Raw genomic sequence first — 17,450 nt, 5'->3', positions numbered from 1 at the left:
TTGATGTAGACTAGGAATTATAAGCTATTCTATGGTCTATAAAGCCTTTTTGATCTTGCACCTAAGGCAATGCATTTTATTATTATATTGTGGCGGTCCTCCATTGTGCGCACTGGCGATAAGGAATAAAACAGCCCGGCTCAACAAGTTGGCCGCTTAACAAGCAAAGCTTCCTGATTGTGTTTATTATGGACATGTATATGGTTAATGGTTTTCATTCAAACTGGTCAGACAAGCTCAACAGGACAGTTAACTACCACCACGATGGCTACTGTATGCTACTCCACTTCCTGGTCAGAGACAACACATTTCAGCCGGAGGTCTACATGCATAGCCTACACCGAATGTACACCGAGCAGGTTTACATTTGGATGACCGACCTCCAGTGGCCTAGGCTACACCACGGTGACCTAACACCTCCGCCTCCTCACTATCATCACAGCTCACCACCACACCTCGCTAGCATCCGGGCAGTGACTAACCTGTACACGCCCACTAGCCTTGACCTCGGCAAGTGTCCGCACTTGAGGAAAGGAAAGCGCCTCTAGCCCAGACGACTCCCTTGGGCAAGTGAAGATGTCTGGAAGTTGAAAAGTTGGTTTCAAACTTATCCAGGGAGAATGTATCGTAGACGTCAGCAGACTCCTCTTTTGGACTGAAGAGAAAGTGGCACATAATTGGAAGGGAAGATGGCGAATTCGACAGATGGATTGTTTTCGCAGAACACACTCGACAATATCTCACAAACGGAACCGCTACGGGCAATACGGGAGAATGTTTACGGGGTAAAGAAGAAATTCTTGCATATAACATTGTGAACAGAATAAATGATAACGGAATTTTAGCATTATGCAGGTAGCCTGATTGATATTTTCAATATTTATTTTTTATATAGATATTTTTATTGAATTAATATAGCCTAATTTGGCAATATGCAACAAATGTGACTTTTGTGGTCAGCTAAATGCAAAAGTGTAAAAAAGTGAATGAGAAAGTGACAATTCTGTGCAGTAATGAATTGATGGATGGCTGACAGATAATTGCATTGGTTAATAATTCATACCTGTATGTGCATGTTCACTTGGATATATGAATATGAGTTTGCATCACAGGCTAATAGCCTATTATCCTAAAAGGTGTAGGTTTTGACAGTGAGTTTACTTTGTCATTGATGGTCTTCTACTTCAGAAATGAAAGATTCAGTGTTGATAACATTAGCCACAATTATAATACAACCTCACTACCACTTGGTTTTCGTGTAAACCACAAGCTTCAGCTGTCTGGTTTAAGTGCACTAACTGATGCCAGTGTGAAGAGCGAAATAGCACCCAGTCATTCCACTGAGAGAATATACTTCTGTTTCAAGCCTTGCACATCTGTAATTTACTTGTATCCATCCATCCTGCAAGACTGTCCAACCATACTATTTATCTGGCTGGGAAACAGTGTTCTACTTTTCAAAGCAACCATTCCCCCTGCATTCCTGCAGTTATGCTTTATCCCAGAATGACATCAGAACGCAGAAGATGAGTAACATTTCACACAGAGTCAAGTGCTTAGAGTTTTTTTGTGCCGCTCTGAACATCTGTTTGATCGCCGGAAATCCCTGATTCATGGGCAGCTCTGACTGAAGTGTCTCGGTAGGTACTCAGTGAGTAAGTGGCAGTGGATAAAATGGGCTCTGCATGTGATGTATATTCAGTAGATATGCCTGTGAACTGGTGATTCAGGAACTGTTGTGCAGCCCTTAGTAGTAGAGCTCCAAACGGCACTACGACGGCACTCTCCTCTCCAGCGTTGCCACATGCACTGTACACAGTGCTGCCTACAGACAGCCGCTGTGCTGCTTGTGAATTCTGCCCACGTGTTGTATTTACATTCTTCAGTCTGGAGCTTGCAGATGAGTCTCGCTGTAGTACTATGCATGCTGAGTGGCATTGTAATCAGCTGATTCATAAACAAGCTTAAGCGCCAGCGTTTCTTTCCTGGGGAGAGTTATTGATGTTGGGACATCTTGAGATGTGATCAGCTGTGTGTTGTATAGTCTCCCTTATTGTAGGCAAACTGACAAGCACACAAAGACACATACATTCATTCTCTCAATTGCTATCTTTCTCTCTCTCTCTCTCCCTCTCTCTTTCTCATACACATGACCACACACACACACACACACACACACACACACACACACACACACACACACACAGTCATAGATTTGTCCTCATCTTTGTGTCTGCACAATTTCTTAAGGCACATTTAGCTTCTCATGTCCAAACAATAACACAAGAGGAGTGACCCATGGGGCCTCCCACTGTAGGGGTCGGAGGGCTGGGCAGGAGGAAGAATGGCATCACTGTCTCTCTTAAACAGCCTCTCAACTCTCACCAGACCTCACCATACAACAACCCCCCAGCCCCTCCACCCCCCACCTTTCGTCAGACCTCGGCCGCCCCTGGGCGCGAATCGCCCCACCCCGGGGCACAGATCGTCTTTGTCCCCCCAGCACAAAGGGCCAGCCTGTCCGTCCGGGCACCCTGCGCTGCGTCTCTGCTGGGCACTGGCGAAGAGCGGCCCCTGCTATACCTCTGCCTCCGCCTCAGCCCCTTCTGCGGCATCTCTCTCTCTCTCTCTCGCCCGCGTGGACAACGTCCGGCGTGCCGTATGTATGTAACGTTTAGCTCGGCGCCAGGCAGCAAGGCAGGGCATGATGAGGGTGACTCATCCAGAGCAGCGTAGGTGAAGTCATAGATGGCACGACTGGGCATGGCAAGGGAGGAGGGGAGGCGAGGGGCAATCTGCTCATGGCATCATTGCTCGTTACTGATATTGGTCGCTGAAGTGAACTTAACTTTACGTTTTTACTGTCAGTTAATGGGGGAAAAAAGCAATACTGTATGTTGACCAGGAGAATGGCAGTATATAAATGTTGGACATATCATTAGTTGATCATTTGGTATGGGAAACGTGTGTTATGTAGTTCTCCCCTCTTTTTTCAGTCTCTCTTGTTTTGTGCAGAGAGCGATGCAAAAATCTAGTTACCTTTGCAATCAATCTTCACAGAGGCATCAAGGTCAGTGAAGGTGTGCCTAGTAAAGCAGAGAGAGAGAGTGGAGATGAATGGCCTGTTTGACTGTTTGACCTGGTGCTCAGGCTTCATGGATAGTCCGATCACGTTTGCACCTGATTTATTTCTGCCATCCTTCAGAGCTATAAGGAGCAGGAGCAACAGACGCTTGTCTGCCAAGAAAACCGCTCCAGTTCAGAAGCGATCGAAATGTCTTCTATTTCACCAGCGTTTGATGTTTTTTTTGTTTGTTGTTTGTTTGTTTTCTCCTCTCCTGCCTTTGCTTTCATTTCAGAGGACAGTCGAGTGCTCATATCCAGCTTGCTCTGACTGTGCGTGTGTGTACATGTGTGTGTGAGCCAAGCACACAGCCTCTTTACAGATGCTTCCTGGGAACCACAGCTGAAGACACCTCTCAGCATGGAGGTATCCTTGTGTCTGATTCACACATGATAATATCAACCTGTTGCGCTTTCACAGCACACACGGCAATATTAGCAAGCTGGCTGAGCTACAATACAATACACAGCAAATGTTCCAGTGTGTCATTTCACACTGGTGTTCAGGGCAGTGCGTGCTGATGCCATTGTTTTGGTGTATTTCACATGGTGAATTTCAGGCGAATCTGTTGCTATTGTTTTGGTGTATTTCACATGGCGAATCAGTGTTCTCAGAGAGAAAGAAGGGGCACGCTAACAGATATGATAGCATGTGGCATTTCAAGACAACACTGCCACTGTTGTGAGAGTGGAGCCCACCAGCATTATGTAATGCTCATTGCTGTTTGTGTGGACTAACAGAGAGCCTTTTATTTCCTGCAACAAGCATATGGCGGATGTATTTTGTTTAGGATGTTATCCAATTGCTGCTTATTCGGAGCCAGATGAGGCCATTTGCACTGAAGCAATATGTTATAGGATTAGTCCGCTGGTGAATAGGGATACATTTGTGTGTGATTGACATTTTATGTAGATGTGAGGACCACAAGTGATGATTGATGGACCTTATTATGCTTCAGTGTCAGGTGTGCAAACGAGGAGAGGGCACCATTTTATCTTAACGTACGTTTACTATGAGCTCAGTGCAGCATTTCTATCTGTGATAAATGCTAAGGCTTGTTCGTACAACATGTTTCCTTGAGATAAAATTCCCTGCCAGAGCATCAGATTGAATATGATCCAGCTAGCTCATCTGGTAGAGCAGTATGTTTGTTTCTTTGGATAAAAACATTTATCACATTTATAGGTGTATTTATAATGTGCCTGCAACAGCAAAGATCCTTGATTACTTCGCTCTGCTTCAACCCTCTCTGGTTACAGTATCACTCTGGTCTATCTGACTGGTTGCTCCTCTGAGTGCTTATCTAGCAGGGTAATGTTTGCCAAGTGGGCCAGCGGCCACTCCCAGCCTGTGATCCTGTTGCCTGCACACCCTCTTCCTGGAGCAGGAAAGCCGGTCCTGCCCGCTGCCCACAGCAGCACAGAAACCTGTCAGAAGACCGGCTCTGTTTGAACAGACAGCTGGAAAGACGGCAGTTTATTTCAGCTCCAGTCCCAGAGAGTACAAACAGTCCCAAGGCTTTTTACAGCTGAGTTTGTACCCGGATGGACAGGAGAAGCTACTGCCTGCTGCTTGTGTCGATGTTTAGGAGTTTAAAAGCAAGACTTGGTGTACAGCAGTAAACAATGAGCTGAAGTCTGCTGTAGAGTTGAGGGAATGTCTTGACCCTCAGGTCAGCGATTTGGCCTGGACTGAGACTTCACTGTAGCAGCTCATTTGTGTGTAGCAGGCAGAGCAGAGTGTATTGATTTTGTGCTCTTGGGTGATGTGTGGTATGCCATGCGGTACATGTATAACACCACGCATATTGGATTATATGCACACACATGATTGAGAGTATATACACACACACACACACACACACACACACACACACACACACACACACACACACACACACACACACACACACACACACACACACACACACACACACACACACACACACACACACACACACACACACACACACCACCATCAACAATAACAATGAACTCAAAATCTCACTGAGCGATAGGCATAGAGACTCTTTCTCCATCTCTCCCTCCTGTCGCCGCCATCCATTTGTTGTGTTTACTGCAGCGGCGGGTCGTTCCACTTGCTCCGTGTCCATAGAAGGAAGACTTGGCCAAGAAGACACATGATGCCCTTTATATCCTCGGTCAGATTTGGAGATTGGCTGTGCGTTGACCCATGACGGCAGCAGAGGCCGTGCGGCAGATTGGATTTGATGCGCGGCAGGCGCACAGTGTCGTTTGTCAGCGCTCCGCTCTGTATCGATTACTGAAATGGCAGGTCGTCAGGCTCGGCTCTTTGTTTGTTTTACTCCAGCTGTAACGTTCATCCTGTCGGGAGGGCAATGTTTATTTAGCCATTATACAGTGGAGAAAAGCATCAAAGCGCTGCTTTGGCACATTTAAAATGGCTCTGCACTGCCCGTGGGAAGTGTGACAAATGCCTCCTCGAAACCAAAAGGTCCACATGAACCATAAGTGTGGCATAAATAGACCTTTGTGGTTTACTAGGAGCCATTTGCCCATAACCTGAGAGATATGGTCTTAAATGGCCATGATGAGATGTGTAAACATCACATCAGTTTTATGTGCCTATAGGCAAAGCCTGTTGTCTTGAATTTATGTCTCTCTCGTGCTGCTATAACATACATACAGGCTCTTAGTGACTTGGCACTTCTTGTAATAGGATATGCTGAGGATGTGTGTGTATATCATGGTGTGTCTGTGTGGTAGTTTGTACCATAATCAGTGCTTAATGTCACTTATCTCTCTTGTAGACTATTGTAAACAACTGCAGTCTTGGATAGTTGGGGTTTCTGTTTGTGTGAAACTGTGCATTGTAATAATGGTAGCTGTAGGCCTGTACAGACACACACACACACACACACACACACACACACACACAAGGTGTGACATGTGTGTGTGTCGTGTAGACATACTCCGATGTGCTTGGACTAACAGCATGTGCTCTGTGTGCTGTAGACTGATAAGTAATTACTGCTGTGCTGTTTAGGTTTGGCAGTGGGTGAGCAATAAACATGTCATACACCATGAGTGGACAGCATGTAGTGACAGCATGTTTATCCAGAACTATGAAATTGTGGTGATTTTGTGGTTAATAAAATCCACTACAAATAATGCAGAATATCTATGACTGAAAATAGCAAAATGCAGGGAATCCTTCATCACGGCTGAATTTATGAGACCACAAGATCATAGGGACTGAGAAATAAGAAACACAAATGCATCACTACTACTGCTGCTTGTCGTGTGTGTGTGTGTGTGTGTGTGTGTGTGTGTGTGTGTGTGTGTGTGTGTGTGTGTATTCTTAGGTGATATTGTTCACTCTGTGCACTCGCCGAGTCTATTTTGAGGGAACTCTGTCTGGCACTCGACAACATGCAGCCAATTTCCGCCATGTTTTTATGCCCGTCTGGATGTGACAATTAATGCAGAGTATGGTTGGACAATTAACCAACATTTGGAAACCTCTCACTGACTTAATCTTGTCAATTAATCAGTTAATAGTTTCCTCAATGCGTACATTCATGAACTATCCCCTTAAAAAAACACTACTTTGTGTTCAGTTTCATGCCTCCGGCCTGTCTGCTAATGTTAGTTTGAGTTGGTGGCACCAATAGCGCAAAGCTAAGCCAACAAGCCTGGGTCTGAGTGGATTATACCGACAAGTAACATAGTTTCTGTTATTTTTGCTGTTTACTCCTCCTGATCAGATAACTGTCTAGGGAGTGTGAAAAATAGAATTGTGATATTGATTTGATGCCATATCCCCAGGCCTAAGTAGAGAGCATGTCCCATTACTGAAGGCAGTGGTGACGGACACTGTGCCAGGCCGCCAGTCAGAACCAGGGCTCTGGTTACGGTGGGAGGTTGTTGATTCCCCCGTCTGCTTTAATGGGAAGCTTCTGGGATGAGTCGGGCAGCTGCTTCCTCTCTCCAGATGACTAACTTCACCGCTCCCCGCGTATCCGTAATTCCTCCACATATCCGCTCCCTCGTAGCTTCTTTCATTCCCATGTATGAATTCGCCCACCCGTCTTGGCTATGAATTGCCCCAAATTGGATTTGTTGCAGGCAGGAGGTTTAGGTTGGGGGGTTGGGTATAGGGGTGGAGTGAGGGGGCTCGGGAGTGCAGAAAGCGCTTTGAAACAGCTGGTTTCTCAAATGATCTCATTTACGCTTCATCAATTATGTTGCAATTATGGCTGCTGGAAACCTCTTGCTAGTTCCTCCACGTTGCCTGGGGCCCTGAGATGGCAGTGGCTATAGAACCGTGCTAATGCTGCTGCTAATGTTGGTAGATCTCTCTCACGCGCCGCCCTACCAAGGCTGTATCAGTGACTCATTACATGTGGTGAATGAGTGAATCATTTGAATGTGTGTGTGCATGCATGTACATGCATTTATTTTAATTGTGTGTATGTATATGTATGCACAGACATTTGTCTGCATACTTTGTGTGTGTGTGTAGAGTGTGTGTGTGTGTGTGTGTGTGTGTGTGTGTGTGTGTGTGTGTGTGTGGGTGGGTGGGGGTGTGTGTGTGTGTGTGTGTGTGTGTATGTGTGTGTGTGTGTGTGTGTGTGTGTGTGTGTGTGTGTGTGTGTGTGTGTGTGTGTGGGTGTGTAAGACCTATAACTACATAACATGTATAAGCATAAGATGTTGTGTTGAATCACCCAACATACTACAAATCCTCCCCGACAGCTAATGGCAGCCCTGTCCTGATGACAGACGCGGAGCCCTCTTGTCAGAAGTGACAGCATGCCTCTCTCTGTGCTCCTTCCTCAGGGACTGGCTCAGGCTGACAGCCTATGAGCAACAGTGGCTGCTGCTCTGTGCACGCTGGTAGAGGTCGGATAATGAGGGAGTTGACAGAGAGAGAGAGAGAGAGAGAGAGAGAGAGAGAGAGAGAGAGAGAGAGAGAGATGGGAGGGTTGAAGCATCTGTCTTCAGTTGACTAATCACCGCCTCACCTTGTACTCACTTGTGCCTCTTCTTTATAGACGTACACCCAAGGAATCATCATTGCAATATGCGGAAACTTTCTGATCAGCATATCTTTAAATATCCAGGTATGATTTGCAATGCTCGTGTCTTGATATGCCATTCTTTCTTAAATGGTATGTTTCACATCACTAGTGATGTTAGTGGTAGTATGTATGATTATAGGTAAGGTAAGGTAATTCATTTATATAGCGCATTTAACGTGCACTGAGTGCAACCCAAAGCGCTTTATTTATAATTATATTATAATATAATGATTATTGATGTATGTGTGATTATTGATTGATTGATAAGTATGATACAATATACAACCATGCCATTTCATTGCTGGTGCTGTGTGTTTGTGTTTGCAGAAGTACACCCATGTGCGCCAGTCTCAGCGGGGCTCCAGTAAGCCCTACTATAAGAGTGCGTTGTGGTGGCTGGGCATCTCCCTCATGGGCCTGGGGGAGCTGGGCAACTTTGCAGCCTACGGCTTCGCCCCGGCCTCTCTCATCGCACCCCTGGGCTGCGTCTCTGTGATAGGTAAACAGCGCCCCCCTCACCGCCACGCCTCTGGCTAACCCTCACCGCCTGGACACACACACTGACCAATCAAAGAGCTGCCTAACCTTATGAGCAGCCAATCACACAGCGGAGATTTAATTTGACCCTATACCATTCCCCACTTTCACCACTGTCATGTCTGGGTATCCTGTGTTTACCATCTCAACCAATAAGGATCGTGGTTGAGGTTGTTTCTAGCCGATGGCACAGCAGAATTCCAGCCCAGCTCCCTCCCACCTTAACCAGCAGGTGTTCTGAGCCAGCTGAGTGGTGGCAGGTTAAATACCGCCGCAGGTTTGCGCGTCACCTGCGACTCCTGTTGGCAGTGCCATAGCTGAGTCACCTGCGTTAATGAGGCCTATTATTAGGCCTCAGCTGGGCCTGGCGCCTCTGGCCTCTTGCCATTCTCAGCGAGCGCGGGCGCTGATAAAGTCAGCACAGATGTGCTTTTAAAGTCATCAACGCTGGGGCATTAAACCATTAGTCACCAGAAAGCCATTTGTTGTGAAGGCTAATTAATGGCGCGAGAGAGTTCAGCCTGCTAGGCTAATGCTGTAATGTCTGAGTCTCCCTCTCATTCTCAGACGCTGTCTTGCTTAATAGTTGGTGGTAAAGAATTGATCTAGAGAAGCTGAGTCTGTGATGAGTCTGGCCCTGATCTGATGTGGAGGTGCCAGATCCACTGGACCCAAGCCAGACCTAAGCCAGACTCAAGCCAGATCCTTTCCGTATCTGCACCCCATCTAAAGCTCAATATGCAGAGGGCAGTTATTTGAGCAGTGCAGTGTTACTGACCGACGTCATTTGGCAACAAAATGTACTCATTTACAAAGTTAAATCATTAAAGCAAAACATCAAGAACCTGTGCTGGGATTAGCCGGCAGCACTGCTTAAAGATCTACGTCTTGTATTGTCAGCTTAAGAGATGTGTGAAAGTACTCCAGGATCCTGCCATGACTGACACCCTGCTGAGTTGGATGGGTATGTATCCCAGCACCCTGCAGCTGCTCTCATGCACTTGAACACGAGAGCTGTCTCCCTTCATGAACAAGGGAGTGTTGCGACACACACACACACACACAGGCTCACACACGGCCTGCGCTGACAGAGTAGCACCCCGGGAGATCCTGGAGCAAAGAACCGCTGCTCCTTTCCTGCCGAAACCAGAAAGCCATTCAGGGAGAGAGAACGACACCCTCCCCTGCTGCCTCCTCCATCAAACGCGACTTCCAGCCTTCCCCCTCGCTTGTGCTCCCCCTGGTCTCGTGGGGTTCAGTTCCCCGCTGATGGCAGGCCTGCTGGTGAGAGATGAGGGCACATTAAGGCCTCATCATATTCTTGTCATGGAGCTGTCTGGTGCTGGGCCTGCGCTGCTCCACAGCCCACACATCTGAGCTGCGTACAGGGAGCAATTACTCGCCTCTCTCACACTAAGGGTGGAGGCGAGACCCATCAGCTCAGACGTGTGTGTGTGTGTGTGTGTGAGAGAGAGTGAGTGAGTGAGTGTGTGTGTTTTCCTTGTTTCCACTTGCCCGCCAGTAATTGAACACTGTGCTGACTGACTGACTTTGCATTGTGTCTCCAGCAATGTCATGGCATGACATGGCTCCGTGTGGGCGAAGAGAAGATAAGACGTCAGCCATTTTGCTTACCTCAGAAAGGGCACTGCATTCAGCTGGGGACAAAAGACTGCGCAGAAAAGAGAGCCAGTTGTGTATAAGGGGGCCACAGACTTGACTCGAGAGTTTGTTGCCATGTGACGACAGAGTCCAGGCTGTTGTGTCTGGTGTCACCTGGAACAGAGAGCGGAGTGTTGGCTGACGGCCTCCACGAGGCGTTCACAGCACATGACTGGTGTCTATCTGTTCCACTGCTATCTGTTATCTCTTCACCGCTCAGCTTCCTCATTGATGCATGCATCCACGTCAGCCTTCATGGGCATAACAATAACAGAGAACCAAAAGTCACTGAAATGTAAGTGGTGGCAAAAAAATAAGCAGAACACACAGCTAGTGTGTTGTGAGTGAGCTGAGCTGAGCTGACATAAGGAGGCACTACAAGAGCGGTTGGTCTGGTTGGTGTGATCCCCACACAGCCAATGTGCAGTGGGTCTCAAACACAGCAAACCCATGAGAGTGGCAGGCCGGCGGGCTGAGTGGAGTGCTCTTGGCTGATGGATGTGGCGTGTTCTCGCTCACGCTGGCTCAAGTCCCTCCTGACCCTCCCGTCGCTCCAGTGACCCCCGCTATTAACAACCTTCCCCACCGCCGTACCGCAAGTGACGTTGCTATGGTTACCCTCTCCGAACCTCCTTGTTCCGAGGGGGTTGGTAAAAAGAATAGCAGCAGCGTGGAACATCATTGTTCTGTGCCTGTGCTCCAGAGGAGCCGGGTGAATAATTAATGACGAGTTTGTCTTAGCGTAACTGCTGCTAATGCATTGACGATCATTACTGGCGCTTACATGCAGACAGTGACTGTGGAACTACAGTGCGCTCACAATGCGCTCCCCGGCATGTTGACTCCAACAAGTGTTTCATCAGCCTTGCCAGTGTTTCAAGCCATGGTGAGCCCCCTTCACCCTGACTGTGTGCTCTGGTCCTGCTGTCTTTTTGTAGCCGCTGAGATGAACTGTGTGCCACACAGTCTGCCCTGGCATGTGGTCGTGCCAGTTGTTATGTGTGGAGAGTGTTGTTGTTGTGGCAGTTGACAGTTGTTTGTGGCCTATCTCATTTCCTCCCCCATATCTCCTGGTGATTTTAATCCATTTCATCACCCCCCTTCCCTACTGTGACCAATCTCGCTTAATGTGAATAAGATTGTTTTTTATAAGATTTCTTTTTAATATGAAGTTGATTTGATCGAGACTGTTTATATCAACACAGTTCTAGCAGCTCTTTTGTGGTATTAAAAGCTCTCGCGGCTCTCGTTTGAGGGTGCTTTGGAGAGATTGTATCGCAGTCGTTTGGTTGGATTTCTAAAATGAGCATCCTGTCCCCTACTGTGTACATTTTTTGTAGCCTTCCAGTCTCCCTCATAGGCCAGCACAGTGTGCACACTCAAGCCCCAGTATGCCTCTCATACCCCGAGACGTTTTTTCAATTACTTTTGAGAAAAGTCCATTGTTTGTTCAATTATTTCATTTATTTATTTATTTATTTAAAACAGTTTGGAACCTGATTTGACATATAAAAAGCCTATATCCCATACGGCAGTGAAAAATGCCCTCACATTCCCTGCGTTTTTACTTAACAGATTCCCCCCCCATTCGAGTGGGTTTGTTGCCAAAAGCGGTGCGGTCGGATGAAATGGAAACTGTCACCTCCTGAACCACAATCCATTTTCCCATTAGAAAAAGCAGCTCTGCCTCTCACTTGAGCCTGCCAAGTGTAACAGATATTACATGGCTCCCCGGTGGTGATGGCAGACGCTGGTGTTATTTGGCCTGGCTCCACTGAAGTGTCTCATCGATGCCTCTTCTCTCCTCTCTCCTCTCCTCTCTCTGCCCCTCTGCAGCCAGTGCCATTATCTCAGTGCTCTTCCTCAAAGAGAGTCTCCGCGCCTCCGACCTACTCGGTAAGATCATGTTGGAGCGGCATGCCCGAGTTGTGTTATTGCTTTCTCTAAGGTCACACAATGCCACCTGGTCTTGCCGCAACAGCCATGTTATGCTTTTGTAGAACTATTGTGGATGGGAGATAGAGAGAGGGAGAGCTCTCCAGAATGCTCTGATGAAGCTTATTGGAAGGCTGTGTTCAGATTATTGAATCAATGTGGTTTTCATGCCAAAATCAATACCATTCATACAATAATGACAATATTACCTCAAAAGACATTCTTGTTCTAAATAGATGGTTGGTAATGATATTTTTACACTTTAGTCATTAGTCATTGAGACAGCCAGGATGACCTCATTCAATAAACAATACATCTCTCTCATGCTTCTGGCAGCCACAGACCACAAAGGAAATAACATTTGAACATAATTGTGTCTGTGTTAGAGTTGGTTTTTATTGTCCAATAAAAATAATTCAAATGACCTCCCGTGGTGTGTCTGGCTAATGGCATGCTCTTTGTGTTGACTGCAGGGGGAGCTCTTGCGATCACTGGGACGTACCTCCTGGTGACCTTTGCCCCCCACTTCGCCCCTCATGTCACTGCCAACATGGTGGAGAGGAGCCTGATGAGCTGGGAGTTCCTCACCTACATCGTGAGTGTGTGACCAATGACAGGATGATATCAGGATGCTGACACCATGGCCCCTCCCTATAGGCCAAAACCTATGCCACGGCCTGTCCTGCTCCAGCAAACTTGGAGGCCATACTGGCAAAATCAATGGCAAAGTCTGTGCAATAAATAAAACAGAAACTCATCTGGAACTGACCATATTTGGTTGAATCCAAATCCATTTTTTAGTTCTGGTGGCTGTACTTTGGACTGAGCATAGGCTAGACAGTCAGATACAGTACATTTGACTTTGCCTATGCAGTATACAGTATATAATGCCAGTCTTAACAGACATACATTTTTCATTACTAAGTGTTCATTACTAAGTGGGTGGTGAAACCCTGATCTTGGTGTTTTGTTAGTGTTTTAGTGTACCTTTGTGCCACAGGAACACAATTAGCATACTCCTCTTCCTAAATCCTAACAGCAGAATGAGCAGCACTTTAAATCCCCACCTTCTGTGTCACGCCCGTAGCATCACGGTGTTACTCGCCCTACTTCTGAGATCGACTGCGCAGCTAAGTCGAGCTGAGAGTGAAATTACCGTCATGTGAAAGTCTCCCCCCAGACCTCCTCCAGGAGGTGTGATCATACCTCGAGGTGTGAAACGTAGGCTACTGAAACTAATGGCAGCGCGAATGAAACACCTCTCCTGTGTGTGTGCCCTCAGTGTGTGGATTTGTGGCATTAGACGACTAAGGGCCTACGCTGAGAGCACATAAATAATCAAGACCCCACTTAAGCTGGAGAGGTGAGGAACGGAACATGTGGAGCTATTTAATGACGCCATGCCCTTGCGTCCTCGACGCGGCTCGGCTCAGAGGAACGTTCCGGAGAGATAGCTCTCCTCCGCTGCGCGCGTGTTTTGCCGCCAAATTGCTCTCAGTCGTGATTGCTGATGAACTCACCTAGCGACCGGAGGCCAGGCTCATTAATAATGCCAGCTCTCCTGCGTTTCATTTGTCTCGCTCTCGTCTGCCAGGGTCATTTGTTTCAATTAGACCACCACGCTGAGGACTGCTACACCACTGATTAGACACTCAATGCCTACAGCAGCAGTACCAGGGAGGAGGCCCTGTTTCCTGTCTAAACACCAGGGCACAATTATCACCTAAACCAAGATCCATGGCATACATGCTGATCCGTGGGACACCATTTCTTGTCTTTCTATTCTAGACCATTTTCAAATGAATTTCAGTCAACTGCATGCACAGTGGAGCATCTGTTGTGTGATGTGTGTGTGACGCTAATCCTACTCCGTCTCCCTTTGTCAGTTTGTGGAGGTGATTGCGTTCTGCATCCTGCTGTACCTGTACAAGTGCAGGAAAATGAAGCACATTGTGATCATCATGATGCTTGTTGCCCTGCTCGGTAAGGACCTACATTGACGCACAGCTCTGACGATGCCTGACATTTCCTCACAAGCTTGAATTAAGAGTTGTGATTGCGGTTGATCTTCACAGACCCAAATCATCTACCTCACAGCATCTGTGTCACTGAATCTGTGTGTGTGTGCGTGTGTGTGTGTGTGGTTACAGCATCTGTAACAGTCATCTCAGTCAAAGCCGTGTCTGGCATGATCACGGAGTCCATTCAAGGAAACCATCTCCAGTTCACCTACCCCATCTTCTACGTCATGTTCATCCTCATGGTGGCCTCCTGTGCTTTCCAGATCAAGTGAGTCACGCCATAGCCAACCACCATAGTAGCCAATCACCGTAGCCAAACGCCATAGCCAATCACCGAAGCCAAACACCATAGCCAATCAGCATAACCCTGTAGCCAGATACCATAGCCAATCACTGTAGCCATAGCCAATCACTGCTCAGTGCCCAGGAACAGTGGACTTCACTGAGCATCTCTTGGCTGAAATACTTAAACACCTCAACTCTCTTCCTGGACACGGGCATTAAGTCATGAATGAGCTATCAGTAAAGATAATGTATCTTGCTGTGGGCAAGCATTAAACTGCTTCAGTTCTCTCTGGTTTAATCACCTTAGTGATGAATTGTTACAGACTAGCGACTACTCACTGATCCACATCCAACACCAGTCCAGCAGCAGGGTCAACAGAGTCTTAATAACAGAGTCTTCAGTTCAGCCGTGTATTGATGTTTTGTACTGCTTCAGTACAGTAGTGAACAGGTGAAAAGTTAGGTACTCCAGCTAACTGTGTTATGTTTTAGGAGATGATATGATATGTGGCTGTAATTACATATAGCTTTACCACTTTCGCCTCTCAGGTTTCTCAATCAAGCCATGAAAATGTTTGATGCCACAGAAGTGGTGCCAATCAACTATGTTTTCTTCACGGCCAGTGCAATAGTTGCAGGTACCCTTTTTCTTAGTTCTTCCTTGATATTTTTAGTTACGGCAGACGACTCTTCCTGGTCATACTTCCTGTTTCCCTGTTGCTAAAACGTGTCCTGAGATAAGACCTTAAGATGGGCAGAGGGCCATGGCCACCAGTCCTGCAGAGGGTTTATGTGGAAAAACACTCGACTCATGGAAACATTTACAAGTATAAATAGTATAGAAGCATGCCACCTCCTATAGCCTAACTCTAGAAGCGTGCAGCAGCATATAACAGGTATTTGTAATGTAAATATATGTACTGTATGTAGATGTGTGATTGTGATGTCTGATTACTGAAGGAGTGTTGAAATGTGTGATAGAATATAACGAGGAATGTAAAGGTATGTATGTCGATGTGTGTAAAGGCATATAGAGTGGATAAGGGAAGCTGACCTGTATGACACGTCTCTGTCACCAGTGCTCTGATCTGGCTTTGCTATTTGCAGGTATCTTATTCTATCAGGAATTCTTTGGCTTGTCTCCAATCAACATCTTCATGTTTGTTCTTGGGTATGTATGGAATGCAATGCATGGTGATACTGGGGGTTACCGTTGCCTAGCGATGTAATCATTTTTTTTCTTTTTTTTTACTCTTCTTTTCTCAGATGTCTACTATCTTTCATTGGAGTGTTCTTGATCGCCCGAACCAGACCCAAAATCAAGACGGACCGTGTATTCATCAGTATGGGTCAAATCCCAGGTGAGTCATTGGAACATGTTTCAGGATTTTATCACCTGTACAAATATTTAGTTTTTGTGTAGTGTGCTGCTGGCACTTTAGTTGTATAATTAGAAAACTACTTAATGACAGACTCGGTCAGATGCTCTCATTACCATGGCAACTACAACCCAGCCAATTCCTAGTGTTTATCATAAGATGCATCTTTGGTGAATTTAAGTACTTGTGAACTCTGGGAACACAATTTGTCTGTGTTTACATTCTTCTTGTTATACTGGCCATGTTGATATCAGTGTGTGGGTCAAAGTGCATTATTTCCAATGAGCAGTAATGTATATGTAGGCTATATGGTACAATAGTTCTGCAGCAGTCATCTTCCTTCTATTCTTTATTTTATTTCTCTTTAATGCTCTGTGGTTGTAATTGCAATGAATTAGGAGATTCCTTCAGCAATGTTCTAATAGTCCCCGTTTTTAAATCAAATTCCTAAACAATACTATAAGTACCTAAGATACTTGTGTTCACCTCATGAAGAGTGAAAGAAAGCTTTCAAGACATTCATACTCATCTACCTGATGGCAGATTGTTCTCTTTTGTCTGTTTTCCTAATGGAATTTGCACTCAATTACATTACATTGCATTACACTACACTACTGAGTTAATGCCACACAACATATCTGTAACCACAGCGCCAGAGACAGGGCTTGGTACTCTACACAGCTGTTGATGCTGTAATGGGTTTGGCCTGATCAGGATGGGGAGACCCAGACCAGGGGTGTTCTGATGTCACATACTGAGTGCTGCTGCTCTTGTGATGACTGACTCCTCTCTCTCTCTCTCTCTCTCTCTCTCGGTAGGGAAGAGGTGCACTGAGAAAGTCCAACCAGAGACCAAGAGCACCGCATACGGATCCCTGGCATCCAAGCTGATGTGCAACAGAGGAGTGCATACAGACGACTCCTAAACAGTGGTTACACTGGGGCTACATCATGGCTACTGTACAGAGAGAGAGAGAGAGAATGTATAATGACTGAAAGAGTGTAAGTGTAAAGACAGCAAGATTGGGGTGAGTCAGGACTAACCCTGATAGAGTACGCTGACTTGAAAGTGATGTGTGTGTGCTGCTCAACCCCAAGACACTGACTGAAGAAAGGTGTTTGCCTTTAACACAATAACTTCACTCTCAGAGCTCTGCAAGCAATGAAAAAGGGAAATATTCATGAGAAAATAATATTATTTTGTTGTCATGGCGATATTTAACTTCTCTACTGAAATTTAATAAACAATGTTATTATGCCATGAAGTGTTGCTGCTGGGTGTCTCCAAAATTTAACTAACTACTGCCACCTAGTGGAGAAATCGTTCACATGCATCATATTTACACAGAAAATTAAATTCACATTTTGTCTTTGAGGTGTTTATATTACTGAAGTTGAGGTCGACCTGATGCCAAGTTGTGCCATTCCTGGAGCGCTCCGAAC

General features: G+C 46.2%; 1 protein-coding gene across 5 annotated transcripts; it reads left to right on the top strand.

Annotated features, from left to right (window-relative positions):
- The first annotated feature begins 348 nt into the window (after positions 1 to 348).
- Positions 349 to 17,313, top strand: LOC134082053 (NIPA-like protein 2). 5 transcript variants are annotated; one of them, XM_062537688.1, is made up of 12 exons: positions 2,529 to 2,663; positions 3,360 to 3,490; positions 8,163 to 8,231; positions 8,517 to 8,688; positions 12,225 to 12,284; positions 12,797 to 12,918; positions 14,210 to 14,306; positions 14,474 to 14,612; positions 15,179 to 15,267; positions 15,737 to 15,800; positions 15,896 to 15,990; positions 16,827 to 17,307. In XM_062537688.1, the coding sequence occupies exons 2-12, from the start codon at positions 3,485 to 3,487 to the stop codon at positions 16,931 to 16,933; spliced, it is 1,020 nt and encodes a 339-aa protein (XP_062393672.1). In that variant the 5' UTR covers positions 2,529 to 2,663; positions 3,360 to 3,484; the 3' UTR covers positions 16,934 to 17,307. The 5 variants fall into 5 exon arrangements, with proteins under 5 accessions (XP_062393675.1, XP_062393671.1, XP_062393672.1 ...); XM_062537690.1 differs by having other exon boundaries at positions 2,552 to 2,659; XM_062537689.1 differs by having other exon boundaries at positions 2,641 to 2,732.
- The last annotated feature ends 137 nt before the right edge of the window (positions 17,314 to 17,450 follow it).

Source organism: Sardina pilchardus, chromosome 6 (genome assembly GCF_963854185.1).
Source record: "Sardina pilchardus chromosome 6, fSarPil1.1, whole genome shotgun sequence".
In the NCBI taxonomy this organism is placed as follows: domain Eukaryota; kingdom Metazoa; phylum Chordata; class Actinopteri; order Clupeiformes; family Clupeidae; genus Sardina; species Sardina pilchardus.
This window is presented reverse-complemented; position numbering and strand designations above follow the sequence as displayed.